Source organism: Rhagoletis pomonella, unplaced genomic scaffold (genome assembly GCF_013731165.1).
Source record: "Rhagoletis pomonella isolate Grant_MI unplaced genomic scaffold, Rhpom_1.0 Rhpom_scaffold_02636, whole genome shotgun sequence".
Taxonomy (NCBI): Eukaryota; Metazoa; Arthropoda; class Insecta; order Diptera; family Tephritidae; genus Rhagoletis; species Rhagoletis pomonella.
In genome coordinates this window covers 1-17833 of record NW_023461189.1, presented here as the reverse complement: position 1 = coordinate 17833, position 17833 = coordinate 1, and the positions used below count along the sequence as shown (strand labels likewise).

Genomic DNA, 17833 nt, shown 5'->3' with positions numbered 1-17833 from the left:
ATTCATGATGATCTATCCTGTACACTTTTGGTAATGTATGACTCGGAGGAATGTGAGGATGATGATACAAAAGCACAATGCCTTCAATATCCCGTTGAAAAACCACGATTCCAAATAGATGCCAATTATGATCCATTTGCAGAGCAACGTTTGCTCCTTCTTGCTGATCGTTTCCGACCGCTTTCGCGAAACTCAACCAGCTTTGTAGCTACGCAGGGCTTCGAACCGTGCAATAATTTGTTGTTTCAACCTCCTAAATTCGCCATAGAAAATAACACTATTTCTAAAAGCAACACAAAAGACGTATTTGAAATCACTGATTCAGAGCTGTTGCAAGTATGTGAGGAAACCGAAAAAAATACAGAAAAAGCGAAATTTAAGCCAGAAAGAACTGGAGATATTGATGTGCCGGTGACACCAGATTCGAGGCAAAAACCAAAATCTATCGTAGACTTAATATTGGAAGATTTTTGTAGTTCGCCTGCATCGCCAGAGCCCCAGCAGTCGTCGGAAGAAAGTAGTTTTCATTTTAGATTTGCTAATGAACCTCTGCGCACTTATAGCAGACGTCGACAAGACCATAAATTTTCGCGAAAAAATATTGCTGAGCAATATGTCCAATCACCCGATAGAGAGAAGCATTGTGCCATGGATGATGATTTACTGAGCAATGACAGTGATCTATCGGTGCAAGAAGATCATACTCAACTAAGGCTAGAAGCAGTTTCCGAAGAAGGCGTCTATTTGCAGAATTCCCAAAAGCTGTGCGAGAACTTACAAAATTTGAGTGCCTACTTTTCGGAATTATCGGGGGGAGTGGATAGAAAACCAGAGACTTGTGAAGAAATGAAGTCGCTAGAGTTAGTTCAAAATAAAGACCAAAATGTGGTGCAATCCGTTGCAGATAAAAGTTCAGGAATATATTACACAGCAATAAAGGAAAATACTAACAATTTTCAGAAAGATGAATCGGAGGAAATAAATAAACAATGTTTGACCAGTCATCTTGGGCATATTTCAGCTGAAGAGGATTTTAAGGGATTTCCAAGTGAGGATGAAGAGACTAGCGACGGTATGAAACCCATATCAGCAGTAAACTGTGATATTGTTCGAAGTCAAGGTATGTTTGGAAATTAAATTAATTATTGATTAAATAATTTTTATTTTCTATTTATTTCATAGTACATGAAGTAGATAGTTTGAACGAGGATGACGAATGGAATGATGAGTGTGATTTTTTTGCAAATTTCGACATGGAAGAAGCCTTAGATGCAGTTTCAAAGTCAAAATTGTACAAAGGAAACTCCGACGAATTAATGTATAACCTGGAGTTGAATGCAGATTCAGCAACATGTTTTCGTACCGCGTCCAATAAAACAGTTGAAATATCTATGGAAGCAAAAGCTCGTGCAAACGAAATATTGCAAGAGCTGCCCCCGCTACCGACAAACACTAGTTGCACAGATGACTTCACTATGAATGATGAAAGAGAAGAGCCTCAGCATTCTCTAAATCAAACTATAACAATTTCGAAACACGTAGTAGAAAAAATCGTTGATAAAACTTCAGAATCCTCACAGGATACATCCACGGAGAATCGCACCAACCCTTCCACTAATTTAGATGGTGGATTGACAATAGAAAAAAAGGAAATGCCAAGTTTGGTTGGTTTCTGTACGGCGTCAAATAAGAAAATTACGATTTCAAGCGAAGCAAAACAGCATGCTGCCAAAATCCTTGAACAGCTGCCGCCATTACAGCATGAGCGCACTTCCTTGACCAGGGCAGCAATAGAAAAAGAATCGTTTATAGGATTTACAACAGCTTCAAGCAAAGCAATAAAAATATCTAAGGAAGCACAAGAACGTGCCTTAAAGATATTAGAGCATCTACCGGAATTAAATGTAATTGTAGAAACGAATAATGAAGCTCCAACAAACGCGCCGAACACTTCCATATCTTGTGCAGGCTTTCGAACTGCTTCTAGCAAAGCTATACGTATATCTGAAGAAGCACAAAAGCGTGCTGCAGTGATCATGCAAGATGTGCCTTATGAAAATGTTGACCATATCCCCGAAGAGTGCATAGGAAACATGCAATTCAGTGAGTGGCCCATGGAGGGTGAGGAAGCACAAACTGAAGTAAAGGCTAGTACCACAAGTAACGAAGGTCTTCCTGGATTTTCAACGGCATCTAAAAAACCAATTTTGGTGTCAGAATTAGCTAAACAAAAAGCTGCCGCTATTCTTGAGAACTTGCCAAAACTAAGTGACGCGCTACCATCGGCAGCAAGTTTGAAAAATTCAGAAAACGCTACCAAAGCCGAACCGTTGGAAAACGTGGTGTTTTCTGAATGGCCACTGCTTGACGCGGATGATGTATCTAAAGTTGAGCAGGAATCACAATTAAATGTTTCGAGCAAAAGAAAACGCGATGACATAGATCTTGTACCAAACGGTGAGGAGCTTTCATCTTCCCCCCCAACATACACCAAAACTAATTTGTAAATCTGTTGGCCTTCAACGAAGTCCTCTAGCTCATATACAACAATCAGTTACACGTTCCAGCTTGAGTGAATTGGCTGTAAAAACTCCGCCCGATTACGCAGCTAGTCGTAGTATAATAGCGCGCAAGAATCTACTCTCTTTGAATAAACGGAAAAAATCGAATGCAAAAATTATTCAACGACCTAACGAGCTGAAGGATGAAAGTGTTGGTGTAAAAACTCCAACGAAAATAGGCAATATTGCTGAACTCAAATCACCACCCAAAACACCAAACCTTCGAGAGTTTTTTGCTTCGGCTTGCGTGAGCACCAGCACGCCACATCCGCCATTACAACAAGAAACACGCATGCGTACACGAGCCAGTAAGCGAGCAGAGTTGGAAGCAGCTTCTCTAACAACAACAACAGAAACAACTACGCCAATAAAGGAAGCATCATTAAAACGCATCGACTGGGATAATGAAACTTTAAATAAAAGCGCATCATCGTTGAACGCTAGTAGATTATCTAATTCATCTTGTAGTAATGTAACTAAAATAGAATCGAAACCTACACCAAGACAGCGTATTGAACGGCTGCGTATGTATGGCAAACCACCCAGTCTTTCGCCTATTTATATGTCGAGCAAAAATAATTGTCGCATATCAGGATTAAAGAGACATTCCCACAGTGCTACTAAAGATGAGCAGTAACGTAATGTGGAATCTCTTTGACGAAACCACCAAGTCTGTCGCCTATCTATATGTCTAGCACAAATAATTGTCGCATATCAGGATTAAAGAGACATATTCGCTGTGTTACTAAAGATGAGCAGTAGCGTAATGTGGAATCTGTTTGACGAAAGCAGTAATACTTTAAGGCGAAGCATGTATATATGATTTTTTAGTTTTTTTTTCTTGTAAATACTTGTCTGCAATGTGTATTTATGTATACCGTACATAGCTTTTGAATATGTTCAAACTCGTGTTTAATAAAAGGTGTACGTAACCGTGGCAAAGCGATTGTTACCAAAGTTAAAGTTATTATTTTTTCAATAAAATATGGTATATGCTCAACAGAAGATTTGTACATACATATGTATGTTATAAAGCAATTGCTAAACATGTGTGTTATTTATTTTCTATATGAACCTTTTACCTTATCTCAGGGTTCCTCTCGAAGATTACTTTCCAAGGAAATGCGTATGTTGAACAGTGAAGATTTTTGCAGTAAATAAGTGGTACTTCCAAGACCGCTATAATACCACCATGCGGTGTTTTGAAGAATTGGCGCTACCCAACGAACATTTAGGCCAGATAACGATAAGAAAGCGATTCGAATTCGAATGTGTTTCTCTAAGGTAGATGGTTAAAAGATGAGTAGAGAGACTGTTGAGAACTATAGAATTCTCTACAATAATGGGACTTAGTTCTCGATATCTAACGTCGAATTCTAATTGATTTATAATGTGTACTGGGCTCGAATCGTAATATCCGTTCACGTATCGAAAACGATACGAAAGAAAATTACGTGATACGTCAGGCAGTATAAGCTGAATGGGACAAAGAGTACGTTCACGTATGTCATAATCCGAAAAATGTGTTTTTACGTGACGAATAGTACGATATCGTATGTGGCGATTCGAGCCCAGCAGTTTTTCTAATCATTCTTTAATCGAATTCGAATACGATGTTGTATTACGCCACGTAAAAAAAACATTTTTTCGGATTATGACATACGTGAAACGTACTCTTTATTAGAGTCCGACCGATTAATCGGCATCGGCATCGGCTAGTATCGGCACAAAATTGAACATCGGCATAGGGGCGGCATTTTTCCAAATTGATATTTTCAAAATTGATATTTACAATAAGTTTTAGACGAAAAATAAGAATATTATACATTTTCAGAAAATGGGCGTAGCCACGCCCACTTATGGTTACATGTGTATATCTTGGTTACCACTGCACCAATTTCTTCAAAACTTGGCATATTTGTTGGCCTTGGCACAACATAACCACGCCCACATCCCATATCACGGTAATTTAGAGAAATACAAAATCTTCGATAAATCAGTAAATATTAAAGCTAATTTATTCAAATTTGTTGCTTGCAACAATTCTTTACCAAGAAATACGTTTAGGATACAATTTTGAAAAATGGGCGAGGCACCGCCCACTTATGATCACATATATGTATCTCGGTAACCGTGCTACCAATTTGTACCAAACTCGGTATGGTTATTGTGCTTGCCACATAAAAGCAAAAGGTTGAAAATTATTGAAAGTGGACTAAAATTGAGGCCGCTTTACATATAACGGTAAATTTCAGAAATGCTTGAAACTGCAATATTTCGAAATTTAAGGACGCTAATTTACTCAAAATTGATACACCCCGGCTTATCATCTAGCGGTAGCTTTCGGTAAGTTCAAAAACACATATTTAATACGTGCGCCGGGTATTTAATGTTCGGCTCCGCCCGAACTTAGACTTTCTTACTTGTTATTTTTAATATTTTTAATGAGCTTTGTACCACGATTGTTTATTAGGAAAAATTGAAAAAGCAACAAAGTCTAAGTGGTAGAAGTTATAGCTGCCATTTCGGAGATCACCACATCTCTTCATCAGACTTCTTTTTTCTAGACTTCAGCAGGGATCGAACCTGCGTAATCGATGTTCAAAGTCAGAAGCGTTAACCACTGAGCTATGTACATCCCGTAAACTCTTGTTGTTAATTCATTTTTCCTTATTCAACCAACTACTATCAAGTGCAGCTGATTTGCCGCTATTTAAACTCGACAGCGTGGTTCTTGTTGTCAATTCTATACAATTTGCTTATTTGCTTTTTTGTATAGTTTCAGGCAGGCTCTTCCTAAACTATGTATTTGTCAATGTTATTTTGGCTTATTAACATTTTTATTTTTAAAAATTAATATACCCTTGTGCACAAGTGCGCTCGTTCTCTCAATTCGTCGGTCAAGATTTTTTTTTTTTGAAATTTGCTAACATTTTAAAATAATATAAAATTGAGAGTAAAAAAAAGCAAATGTTCAAAGGTGTTGTTGTATGAGATTGAAAATGGGAATGTGTGTTCGAGTTTGTGTAAAATTTTAAAATTAAATTGCTTGCAAACGTCAAGAATTTGAAAAATTCCTCTCAGCGGTTCTACCTTCCTATTTTTTTATCATGGACTACTATAGGGTTGTTGCGAATATTCGCATTCGCAACCGCGGAGCTTCCGCATTAATGTTAACAATCGCTTTCGCTTTCGCATTAACAATAATCAATGCGGAGCTTTTGCGAATGCGAATGTTGAGCAAGTGCGCCTATAAAACGTATATCTGGCAAACAAAATGAAAAAATTGTAGCCAATATTTTTGCCTGTGGCCGTGGTAGTACTTGTGTAACAAAACTGATCAAATGTCATATTTATCAACTTTGATAAAAATGTCTTTAAACATAGTATTTCTTAAAGCTATATAACCGAGCTATCCAATAGGCAGTCATACAAGTTCCCACTTCTACTTGACCTTTGACGTACGTCAAAGAGAACATAGTCCTTTTAATTTTTTTTCTGTGCTTGAAATACGTGCATTGATTTCTTTCTTTATTATGATTTTTTTTTGGTCCAATCTTAAAAACTTCTAGATCCAAAAGAAGAAAGTGTGCACCTTAATTGTTAACCAAATTTTCGTGATTTGCTTTCGATGTTACATATATTCGTTTCAATCATTTCAAAGGGGGCTGTTTGGGGAATTTATTTGTAGCAAAAATTTTAAAAACGGTTATTTTATCTACTTGTCGGGCAATATTTTTGTCATAGCGATATACATTGGATCCTTGGCTAAAAGCTTCTGTGGTAAAACTGACCCCCTAAGTCTCCCTTCTTTGATATTTCAAGTAATAGAGTAAGCTCCTTCAAGAGGGATTTTCAGCAGAAATGATCAACGTCTGGCTATAAAGAGAATTGATGCTCAAATAATTAAAAAGCTATAGGTCTGACCTTTAATTAGATAAGAATTACTTACTATCAGAGATTCAATTGCTTATAAAAAATGGGGTGCTTTTTAAAAAAATAACAATATTCTGATCCGATTTGGCTGGCAGCCACGACTTTGAAAACAGAATTTTGTTCAAAACTTTCATTCGTGGAAAATAATAATTTATTTTCGATATCTACCTATTTAGTAGGCTGGGTCGATTTTGTATGGGAAAAATAAAAGGAATTTGACCGTATTGCAATAGTAATATTTATTTATTTGTTAGAACTCATCTTAAGCCCGCGCAATTGAATCAAAGTGTATAAATTTTGAAAATAAAATTTTGGCTTGTAATATCTGTGGAATTCGTTATTTGTTAAAAACAGAACGATATATAAAATTAAAGGTCATTAAACTTAGTACCTCACGTTCATTTATCATTTTTCAATAAGTCTACAAGTTATTAAGATATTAAGATAAAACTTACAAAAAATATAATTTTCCGTTATGAATTTTCAATTCTTCATTACCTCAGCAACCAAGCGAAAAATACAAAACAGTGAGACGAGATTTATTTCAAACGTTTTAATGCTTTCGGATGTTAATAAAATATTAATAGGACCATGGGCTTGGTCACGCCGATTTGGTTAGTTTTCAAGATCATGGCGAATGAAGTCTAACATGTATTGTCAAAGATTAGGAATCGTTTGAGAAGTTAATAGTAGTTTCAAGTAGGGAAAGTGCAATAAGTGGTTAGATATACATACATACATACTTAAATATTTTAGTTAATTCCATTATTTGAAAAAGTGACTGTAGGTAAATGCAATAGTCTTTAACATATCCTGGGAAATCCTTTTGATGACTCTTTAATTGGACGATATTGCTATGCATTCAGCTTGAACGAAAAAAGTCACTCCCTGGCACACTTTTCTGTAATCCGGTTCTTTCACTTAAAGGTTATTTATAAAATTGAAGAGATTTTTTTTTTTTAGAAAAACAAAAATGGAGGTACACTTAAGTTTTTTGCTATAACTTTGGTAAATGTTACTCGATCGGTAAGTTATAATTACCAAATTGAAGGCGAGATTTACTGTTACTGGTTTATGATAATAATATTATGAAAATCGTTCACATTATAAACAAATTATTTTAAAATAAATTAAAATTTTTTTTCTTATTCCTATATTTGCAATTTTTATATTGTATGCATAACCATAAGTAAACTAATTAGTGTTTCTAGAAGTTGTGCCTGTTCAGTTCTTTTCTATTAGAGCTACCGAAATTGTTCCTAAATTTGCGAAAATTCGCAAACTATAGCTAACATTAAAACAAGATTAGAATATTTGGAACCAGCGACCTAAATGCACGCCAGTAATATAAGTGCTGTTCTTTACATCTTTTGACAATAGGCCAGTGCGATTATCAAGAGAACAATTAAAATTTTATTGAAAACAGATAACTTTGAGATTAACGATAAGCTAAAGGACTGCGAGAAAAGATATTTAACTTTATCTTTTGCGTTAACGGGTTCATTATCTAATAATATGCACCAACCCTTTTTGCTGAACGCCGAATTTTTAACAAGAATTGGCATCGGCGTAGCCAGAATGAAATTTAGGGGGGGCTCGACCCTATTAAGCTGGCATTTCAGGGTACTATTTTATATATATATAAGGAAAATTTCAAAGTTAGGGGCGGCTCGAGTACCCCCCTGCCGCTACCTGGCTACGCCCATGAGAATTGGTCTTATTCGACTAGTGTGCTGGGGGTCACTTGGTGATCGATGCACGCGCTCTTACAATTGAAATAAAAGACTAATATTTTGCAGGCTTATTGTTGACTTCATGATACAATATATTTTCACTATTTCCAAGGGATTTGAGAAAAATTAGATTTTCGACCCGCCCTACTATTTAGCTTGCTATAAGCGCAAATTTTTGAAACCAGTCGCAGAAGAAAGTATTAAAACACAGAGACCATAACGATTATAACAAATAAAGTTAAATATTGCTCATACATAATTATTACTGAACACTGGAAAAGTTGTTTTTGTCGTCGGTATTTTCGAGTAAAACCAGAATCGAAATATGAAATTTGCTTTACCGTTAAAAACCCGGTTTTTCGTACTTTTGCGCACTAATAAGCCTGTAACTTAGTACATTATGAACCGAGTTTCGGTTTATTGCCGGGCTTAGAAAGAAGAAACTTGACCTTTAGAACGATATATATGTGAATAAAGAAACCTTAAGAGATCTGTGTGTCTTTACCCAGCAAACACATTTTTTTTTAGTTTTTTCTCTTTTAAATTTGGTGAGTCTCTTACGCACTATTTTATAAGAAAATCATACTATGTAATACTAAAATTATTGTAAAATTAAATTTAATAACGAGTAAAACGAATGTTTATTTTCAAAAATCGGATGAAAGTTCACTGAGTTATTAAACTTTTTATGAAAAGAAAATTTTTGCAAAATATTATTTTTGACCATACTATTCAAAAATGTTTTCATGACCGTTTTTTTTCTTAATTAAGCATCATCAGTCTTTCGTTGAAGAATATTCTGAAATCATTTTTATAGCAAAGCGCACTTGCGCACAAGGGTATTATAACTTTGTTTACATAACAGTTGTTTGTAACAGCCAAAACGAATGATCATAATGAAAAAAGGAATCGATTAAGCGGTGACCGTCTGTCCGTCCGTCCGTCTGTGCACACGATAACTCAAGTAAAAGTTTAGATATCTTAACCAAACTTGGTATGTGTACTTCTTTTCAGCGTAGGACGGATGGTATTCAAAATAGGTAAAATCGGACAATAACCACGCCTGCGATATTTTGGTAACTAGTGAAGCTTATTCACTCAAAATTGATATTTACAATGATTTTGAGACGAAAAATAATAATATTATAAATTTTTGGGAAATGGGCGTAGCCACGCCCACTTATGATTACATCTGTATATCTCGGTAACCGCTCCACCAATTTCCTCCAAACTTGACACGGTTGTTGGCCTTATTGTTATTGTTATTTTATTTTTGTCTCCGAAACGTTTTTTAATGGTAGCTATTTCTTGGTGAAAGTGTTCGCCCTGTTCATCACTGAACTGGCCCAAATTATGTGGGAAGAAGTCCAAATGCAATGGAAGGAAATGAATTTTTATGGACATGTGACATAGTCGTCGCTTCTGTGGTTTCAAAAGAAATTATTGCATAGCGCTATAAAACACTTCCATGCACGTTTTTCTATAGAGCTTAGCTTGTTCAAAAAGGTCACTAAGCTCATAATTTTACGAATTTGAGGTCCTATGAAAATACGAAAAAGTATTAGATGATAGAATAAAAAATTAATACCTTCGTTTATTTTGGCTTCACTTAATTTTGGGAACAGCACTTAAAGGTGACAAAAAGCGTTGCTATTTCCATAAATTTTTTTTACAATTAGGGGTATTCTCGGAGTCTTGCAAAGCCCTTGCACGGTGCATGGATTGCACGAAAAACACGGTTTTCCTATGGGACAGCTAGGCAAACCGTGCATCGTGTAAAGGCTTTGCAAGATTGTGAGAATACCCCTATAGTTTAATATATCATAGGTTTAAATGCAGTGATCGTAGGACAATATTTTGAGGTTTGGCCAACGGAACGTTTAAAACGTTTTTCCTGCCTTTTTGATCTGGCTCTCGGAATGGCCATACTTTGCGATCATAGGAAACTTCAAATTGAAAAAGAAGCTGTCATGCAAACATTTTTCAGTTCAGAAATAATATTTTTGCAAAAATTTTGTTTTCATAAAAATTTTAATAACTCAGTAAACTTTCATCCGATTTTTTTAAATAAACACTCATTTTACTCGCTAGTTTTATATTAAATTTAGGACTAGTACGATTTTCTTATAAAATAGTGCGTAAGAGCCTCACCAAAGTTGAAAAAAGGTGAAAAAAGTAAAAAAAAATGTGTTTGCTGGGTTAATACACACAGATCTCTGAAGCTTTCTTTATTCGCATATACATATATCGTTCGAAAGGCCCAAGTTTCTTCAATTTAATCCCGGCAATAAACCGAAACTCGGTTCATAATGTACTGAGTTACAGGTTTATAAGTGTGCAAAAGTACGAAAACCCGGTTTTTTAACGGTAAATCAAGATTTTGGGGGTGTTTGGCAAATTTCATATTTCGATTCTAGTTTTACTCGAAAAAACCTACCAGAAAATATAAATAACTTCGCAGGTATTTTTTAGTGTCGCACAGTGTTATATGGGACTTTTATTGAAATTGATCTTCGAATTGAGTTCGGAGATTTGACGCGTTAAAATATTTAATTATATTATTATATTATATTAATTATATATTGTTCATTGTCATCAAATCTGTATCGTTCGTTCGATTTTACAAAATGAGGTGTCAAATTAAAGGGCTTTGCTTTTACGTGGTTTTAGGGCTTAGGATTGCCAGATGTTAGCAAATCAAATTGCAATCGAGCTCGGTGATGTTTGCGTTTAATTTCGTGAAATCGGCTGTACATGTACCCGATTCTATAAAGAGAAAACGTGGGACGTAAATCATTGTCGTCTTGAAATAAAGGTCACGATAGGCGAGAAAAATATAAATCCCATATAATTATTATGAAAGGACGTAAATAATTTCCATCTGAAAATAATCGTCCCGCGAGACGAATAAAGATATTTCTCGTAAATAATTATTATACAAAGACGAAAAAAATTCTCTTAAAATAAGGCGACGTTTTTGATCTCAAATATTACCATAATAATTATTTTGGGTCTCTGAATAAAAATGAATTACAAAAACTAAAATAGAAAAACGCTGATGAAGTTACAGATACCCCAAATTCTGAAACAGCCAAAGGAATGAGAATGAAGAATTCTTTTTAAAAAGCTTAAGAAAAACCTGACACCCCCGGTTTGGCTTGTAAGCGCTGATTAAACAACGATCTCGCCATTAAGCTAGATTCTAATTGTTTCTTAAAAATACTTTATATCCGCATTCGCATCCTCAGCTTTGGGGAAAGCCCGCCACCGCCAGCAGCATTTCCCTAAAACCATTTGGGGAATTTTTTTGCTGCTGCAACAAAAAACAACGGGGTTGTATCATATGGGGAGAGGTCTTAAATGAGTTGCTTTAATTGGGCATGTAATGAGGTGATTACTTGTTGTTGTTATAAGCGTAGAACCATTTAATCGCCAAGCTCAACTAACGATAGGCCCAGGAAACGTATTCTTTAGGAAGGTGACGATGTGATTGGTGTCGTGGGGAAGCCTACACGAGTCGGACACAGTACTTACATACATATGTTTGTTGTGTCGGGGTTGAGTCTGGATAGATGCGAGTTCAGTCGACTGCTGTAACCAGACCGTAATTGAGCCAGAGTTACGCGGGCCTTTCTCGAGAATTGAAGCTCACTTTATTCGACAGGTAGTGATTGTATTGCTATGGCGGCATTCATAGGATGGGAGTAAGTATAGGTGATAACATTCTCCCTGTGGGAGACGTTGATTTGCTGTCTATACGGTTAAGTGTATGGTCGGACCTCGTCCTTCAGTTTGCATAGATGCCAAACGTATTCCTACACGATGTTGTTGTTGTTGTTACAGCATAAAAATTCCCCAAACGAGTTTTTGGGAAGTGTTGCTGGAGTGATAGTTCTTGGCCAGATATAATTCTGGGTCGTTCCGGTTACGTAGCCCAGACTGTCGTGGAAACGATTCCCTCCGATCGTTTGACATGCTTTAATGCCAAAGAAATTGGCGCACGCTAAAGTCACACACTGCCTGCCGGGCAGTAGGCAGCTTCGGTTATGTAGACCTGACCATCGCGAGAAGGTGTCGTCAATCTGATTTAATGCTAGGCCCAGGAAATGGGCACCCCAAGGCAGCTGAGGCTTTTCCTCTGCATTCGGTGGTAATTGAACTCTAATGACGTCGTCCACGGGACGAGTGTTGGTGATAATAAATAGTCTCTCTGTGAATGTCGTTAATCGCCTGTCGGTACAACTCTTCGAAGTGCTGAGTTATTGCATGCTTGTAGATAGATAGATAGTTAATTAAAGCACTGCAACCGGTAGGTCTATTGTGCCCTTAGCTCATCACAAGTCCTCGTGAGCCCTGGAGACTCTATAAATTTCAGAATAGATCCCGGGGGGGCGCCCGTTGCTCCTCTGCAACGGCCTCACACTCTATAAGAAAGTGTAAATATGTCTCCATGGCAGCGTCAAAAAAGCGCCACAGGTCACTGGATCAGATTCCTAAACTATACAGGTGATCTCTTAGCCTGCAGTGGCCCGCTAAAATACCTGTAATGATTTTGAGTTTCTCCATGAGCAGCTTATATCTCTTCAGATTTTACCCTAATAATAAGCTTTTTTCCTGACGTAGACCCATTGTGGTACGCAAGTGCAGTTTCCTCAGTTTAGTATTTTCCTCTCTGAGCATTTATTGTATGGTGTTGGGACCCACTGCAAGGAAGAGATCTGGTCATATCGTGGTCGAACAGAAGCCGCTCTGGCGAACTGATCAGCTTCCTCATTTCTCCCGACACACATGTGCTCTGGTATTAATTGAATACCATTAACCTCAGCCAGAGCATTAAACATCTTTACACTCCAAAACCAAAAAGGACTTGATCTCGAATGATAAGAGAGCCTTAAGAGCCGCCTGACTATCTCTCGCAATTAGTATCCTCTCACTTCGGTAATTTCTTCGAATGTTAATCTAAGCACACAGACTTGTGGCATAGGCCTCCGCTTGAAAGGTGCTAGGGAAGGTTGTCAGGGGCACCGAAAGCTTCAGTCTGGTCCGTTCCGCTTCAGGTATTTTAAGGCGTCAGTATACCACTTCAGTGTGCTTCCCTGTATGTGACTATCCATAATAGAGGTACTCCAGGTCGTTAGATCTTACTCCGAGCCCCTTGCAGTTCAGTTGGAGTATTTTAGTTGGAGTATTTTAGTAAGAATTTTACCCGACTGGTGCCGCATTGCGGCATACACTGGCCTAACATAGGGAATAACGATGTGCTGTTTAGGACTGACACGAGAAGTACAGCAGGACGAAGATTAAGGAGAGTGAGAAAGGTGCGGGATTTTTTTCACTCAGGTGAAGCCTGTGGAGCCGTAGATGCTTAGTGGGTGACAGAGACCTTACCAGAAAAAAAATTGTCGTACACCCCTGAGCCTAATGCATTTTTGCATGGCAATTTCGATAAAGATTTTTAAATTTTTCGTTATATTTTTTGTGGATCTTAGATAATGATACATATATCGATGTCCTTGTCCCGAGGAGACCATTTTTTCTGCTCAAAAGTTCAGTGACTTAAAGTACCCCATTCTAGTACTTACCCACCAAATGTCAGTTCCTACCATCCTAATGTCAAATTAAAGCTCGCTTCTTTTGCTAAATAAGTATTTCGATGCGTAGGCAATTTCTTTTTTTTTTTTTTGCGCCGAATATAGGGGTCTCCTCAAAGAATTCCTCATCATATTTGGTATTTATAGTGGGATATGAAAGTATGATATTTCGATATTTTTTGTATCTAGGTGGTATTTTTTTTGTTAGAAAGTATTTTTTTTTTGTTAGAAAGTTCCTCAAGCACTTCGCTCTAGTACTTACTCACTAGATCTCAGTTCATAAAGAACCATCCTAATGCCAGTTAATTAAAGTTCACCATAAATCATTAAACTTTTGCCGAGGAAGTATTTTGATTATTCCAGTAGAACTATATATAAAAAAAAATAAACTTTTATTGCTAAATATAGGTGTCACCGAAAAATGTTAAGTGTAGACCAACATTTTTTTTTGAAATTGCATTGCGAAACTATCTTACACTCGAGATTATTTGGAAATACGGGTAGCTCGATCTATTTTATAAAAAAAAAACGTTTTTGATGCTAGGCATATTTTTTGAAAACACGCTTTATTATTTTATTTTAAATATATGTATTTAATGTCCGAATGTTTATGTAGTATGTATGTAGGTATGTATAAATATTAAAATATATATTTGTGATGTTGAAAAATGCTTTGAATCTACTTGTCCGTAAGGATTACCACAAGTATATAAATAAAAATCTATGCAAATGTAAAAGTGTAAATTAGTATTTCATTTAATGATTAAAGTTGGCAATATTTTGTTTTGCGTAATTTCTACTCTACTACATACTACTTGAAACGTTTGGAACATTACTTTCCAATTTACGCCATACCACATTACACATTTCTCGCACCAAAGCCTTCTCGCCGTCATCCATTTGGTCTCTTGAATTTTCAATGAGTCCACTGAGACGATCACGTTCCAATTGTTCACGTACTTCGAGTACCTGGAGTGCACGTACCACAGCTTCGGGGCGACTCGAAATCGGATCGATGAGCGCATTTTGTGCCGATTGTTGTTGCTGCTGCTGCTGTTGCTGTTGTTGCTGCTGTTGTTGGGGTTGCGATTGCGTTTGCGCCTGAGGTTGGGAATGCTGTGAAACTATGATATTGGCTGTTGGTGTCGTAGTACCCACACGTTCCTCTTCCAATTGTCGTATACGTCGTTCCAACGATCTTACATACTGAACCGTTTGATCACTAAGCGTTGTGCGTAGTGTGGAATCCTAGATGTGTGGAGAAATTGGAAGTTGACAAACGTGTTTTAGGATTACATTTGATTTTTTTTTTTAGGAAATATACAAATTGAAGGTGGAATCGTTTGTTAAGGTGAATGAATAACTTGCTGTCTCCACAGGCAAAAGCTTTTATCTTGATAATGTAGTCAGGCAAAATTTTGCTAATGGAGACTCCATATTGCTCTTGGCAAGCAATAGATATCAGAGCTTATGTCTTGATAAATATTGCCAGCAATTTGGTACTTTGAGAGCTACATTTTCATATGCGCGATAACTTCGTGGCAAAAATTGAGCTTTTTTCTATTAAAATATTTGTTATCACGTATTTGGGTGTGAAATTGCATATTTTTACAATTTTTTAAGTGATTAAATAAAAATGCCCACACAAATATTGCCTCTGATAAAATTTATGTGGGGCAATAAAAATGACAGTTGGTAGGCAAAAACTTTTGCCTGTGGAGACAGGCCCTAAGGCAGAGGAATAAAGAATGCAGGCTAATACCGTAAGTTAAGTGTTGCAAGAAAATCTTGTGAAATTAGGTTTGTTCGTCGAGCAAAAAATTTTTAAGAATTTGTAAGAATCATCATGATTTTTGCCCAAATCGCGCTTGTGCAGACCAAAAAATAGTGTCCATCACTCACAAACAGAGAGCGCAAAGTGACAGTTTTCCTGAGAGAAGTTGCAAATTCTTGCGGGAAAAACTTTAGCCAGCAAGAATTTGAAATCACGAAAATCATAAGAATGTGGCACATGGTAGCATTTTTGTCTAGGATAATTTGAATAAATAAGTTCGTTAAATTTAAAAATGTATAAACCCGAGCGATTTTTTTATGAAAAAAAGAAGTAAATACTTGTTCCAATGATTTGAACTTAACACGGCTGAAAAAAAATTATATTCGCAATCGGCATGCAATTGCAACCAGAGTCGATTTAAGAAACTCGACAGCTAGTGCGATAAAGAAATTGAAATGTATATTAAAGAAAGTCAGAACAACAAGAAATATACATGTATATCCTGTTTTTGTCCATCTGAAAGAATTTCAAAAGTTCTATAAAAATTTATTGTTCGAAATGCAAACGTGGACACCAGCTGGCAGGGAACTTGCAAATTCCGGCAATTAGCGTTCGTGCAGAAATTTTCAAGTTTCTCAACATGAGGGAGAACTTGAGAGAATTTTTTCTTACTCTCTGATATTTTCAGTGTTGGATAATTCTTGCTGGATTTTCGACGAGCAAACCTATTGACATGAGGGGGGGGGGGATGTCCTACGAAATTTTGTAGATATATACTCGTATCAACCAATACTCCGTTTGTAATATACAAAATGTATCAGGGTGCGGGGATCTAACTATCATTTCCTTATGTGGTTTATTTTCGTACACTAGTCTCCACCCTATCTTTTAATAAAAAATATTTTTTCTGCATTTCCCAGTTTTTAAAAGCAAACATGCATATGTACAATAGTTAAAACACAAATACTAAATACTATATGTATATACTTACGGGCATTTGACGCTCATAATTTCGTAACGCAGAAAGAGTTTCCTCCGCATTTGTGCTGGAACTACTGCCATCACCATCATCGCGTAATGGATTGCGCACTGAGGCACCACAATTGGCGCAAAGTGCATTCGCCGCAATATGTGTACGTTCTTCATCCAAATATAGGCACAATTCCTTCAACTCCAGATTATCGGTAATCAATTCTTGTTGTTTATCGTCGAGTTGACGTAATTTGTGCTTTAGTCGGAGTACAAATAGTATTGTTTTTTTTTTTTTTATAATTTACTTTGCATATTTTTTCTACATCGAACCTACCTGATAGGCTGCCACTTCCTGTCTCATCACACTGGCCGTATATCTTCCGAAGCGTTGCCATTCTCTTGCGAGTTTTCGCCCTTTCTGTCGATCGTCGTCAAGAAAGCAGCATAGATCGCGTAATTCCTGATTGTCATCGAGTAGACGTTGATTTTGTTCCTTCAACACACGCAGCTCATTGATAAGACCCTATGAATTTGATTAAACAAATTTTCAAATATGTAAATACCTATAAAACTAGGTTCGGGTTCTTATCTTTTAAACACAACGCATACATACTCCCATTGGAGTAAAGACGGTTGTGCGGTTCAAGCTATGTACTTGGAAAAGCAAGAAGGTCGTAATGGTACAATTGTCACCTAATGGTTCAACTCATAACGCAAATTAATTGTACACAGTTCGGTGCAAAACTGGTTCGGTTCTTAGCACACGCGTTATTTGTTGAGCCTTTGGTCAGGTGTATTTTCCAATGGGAGAAGAAGCTTTACTGCAATTTGCAGGATTTTGTGCAGCCACACAGAAAATGCTAAAGGTGATGAGCTGTCTCCTACCATAAAATAAATAATAAATAAATGGGTTCGAAACCTACTTTTTTATTTTAAGTGGGGTTTTTATTTTTTCTCTCTGAGGTCAGCATTTATTTTAAAGGACTTTGTAATTTCAAAGATATGATTGATTCCAAAAATTATTCAAAGGATTCAATGCAATGTAGAATAAAATTTTGAGTACCACATGCGAGAGGAAATTTCTTTAGAATTTAGAAAAATTAAATTTTTTTTTGGATTCACAAGGACGAGTAGGTAATTTTTTAAGGTGATAAAAATAGAAGGACGCAATTCGAGTTTATATAAGTCCTTAATTTATAATTTTTTCATAAACAAATATTGCGAAATTTCAAAGATAAAATTTTAAAAAGACATTTTCAATACTTA

At 36.4% G+C, this 17833-nt stretch overlaps 2 protein-coding genes across 2 annotated transcripts; one reads left to right on the top strand and one right to left on the bottom strand.

Annotated features, from left to right (window-relative positions):
• The first annotated feature begins 602 nt into the window (after nt 1-602).
• Nucleotides 603-2737, top strand: LOC118753572. Its single transcript, XM_036488455.1, has 2 exons — nt 603-1120; nt 1183-2737. The coding sequence occupies exons 1-2, from the start codon at nt 649-651 to the stop codon at nt 2505-2507; spliced, it is 1797 nt and encodes a 598-aa protein (XP_036344348.1). The 5' UTR covers nt 603-648; the 3' UTR covers nt 2508-2737.
• An 11872-nt stretch (nt 2738-14609) lies between these two features.
• LOC118753574 (coiled-coil domain-containing protein 85C-like) lies at nt 14610-17090 on the bottom strand (the record flags this gene model as incomplete). The annotated part of the gene is made up of 3 exons (XM_036488457.1): nt 14610-15069; nt 16587-16823; nt 16902-17090. Coding segments are annotated over 3 exons (870 nt in total), but the record flags the coding sequence as incomplete, so codon positions are not given.
• Nucleotides 17091-17833: the final 743 nt, after the last annotated feature.

Coding starts and splice junctions, on each gene's coding strand:
- LOC118753572 (XM_036488455.1), top strand. CDS start 649: ATGGATGATGATTTACTGAGCAATGACAGTGATCTATCGGTGCAAGAA. Junction 1,121..1,182: donor TGATATTGTTCGAAGTCAAG/GTATGTTTGGAA, acceptor TTTATTTCATAG/TACATGAAGTAGATAGTTTG.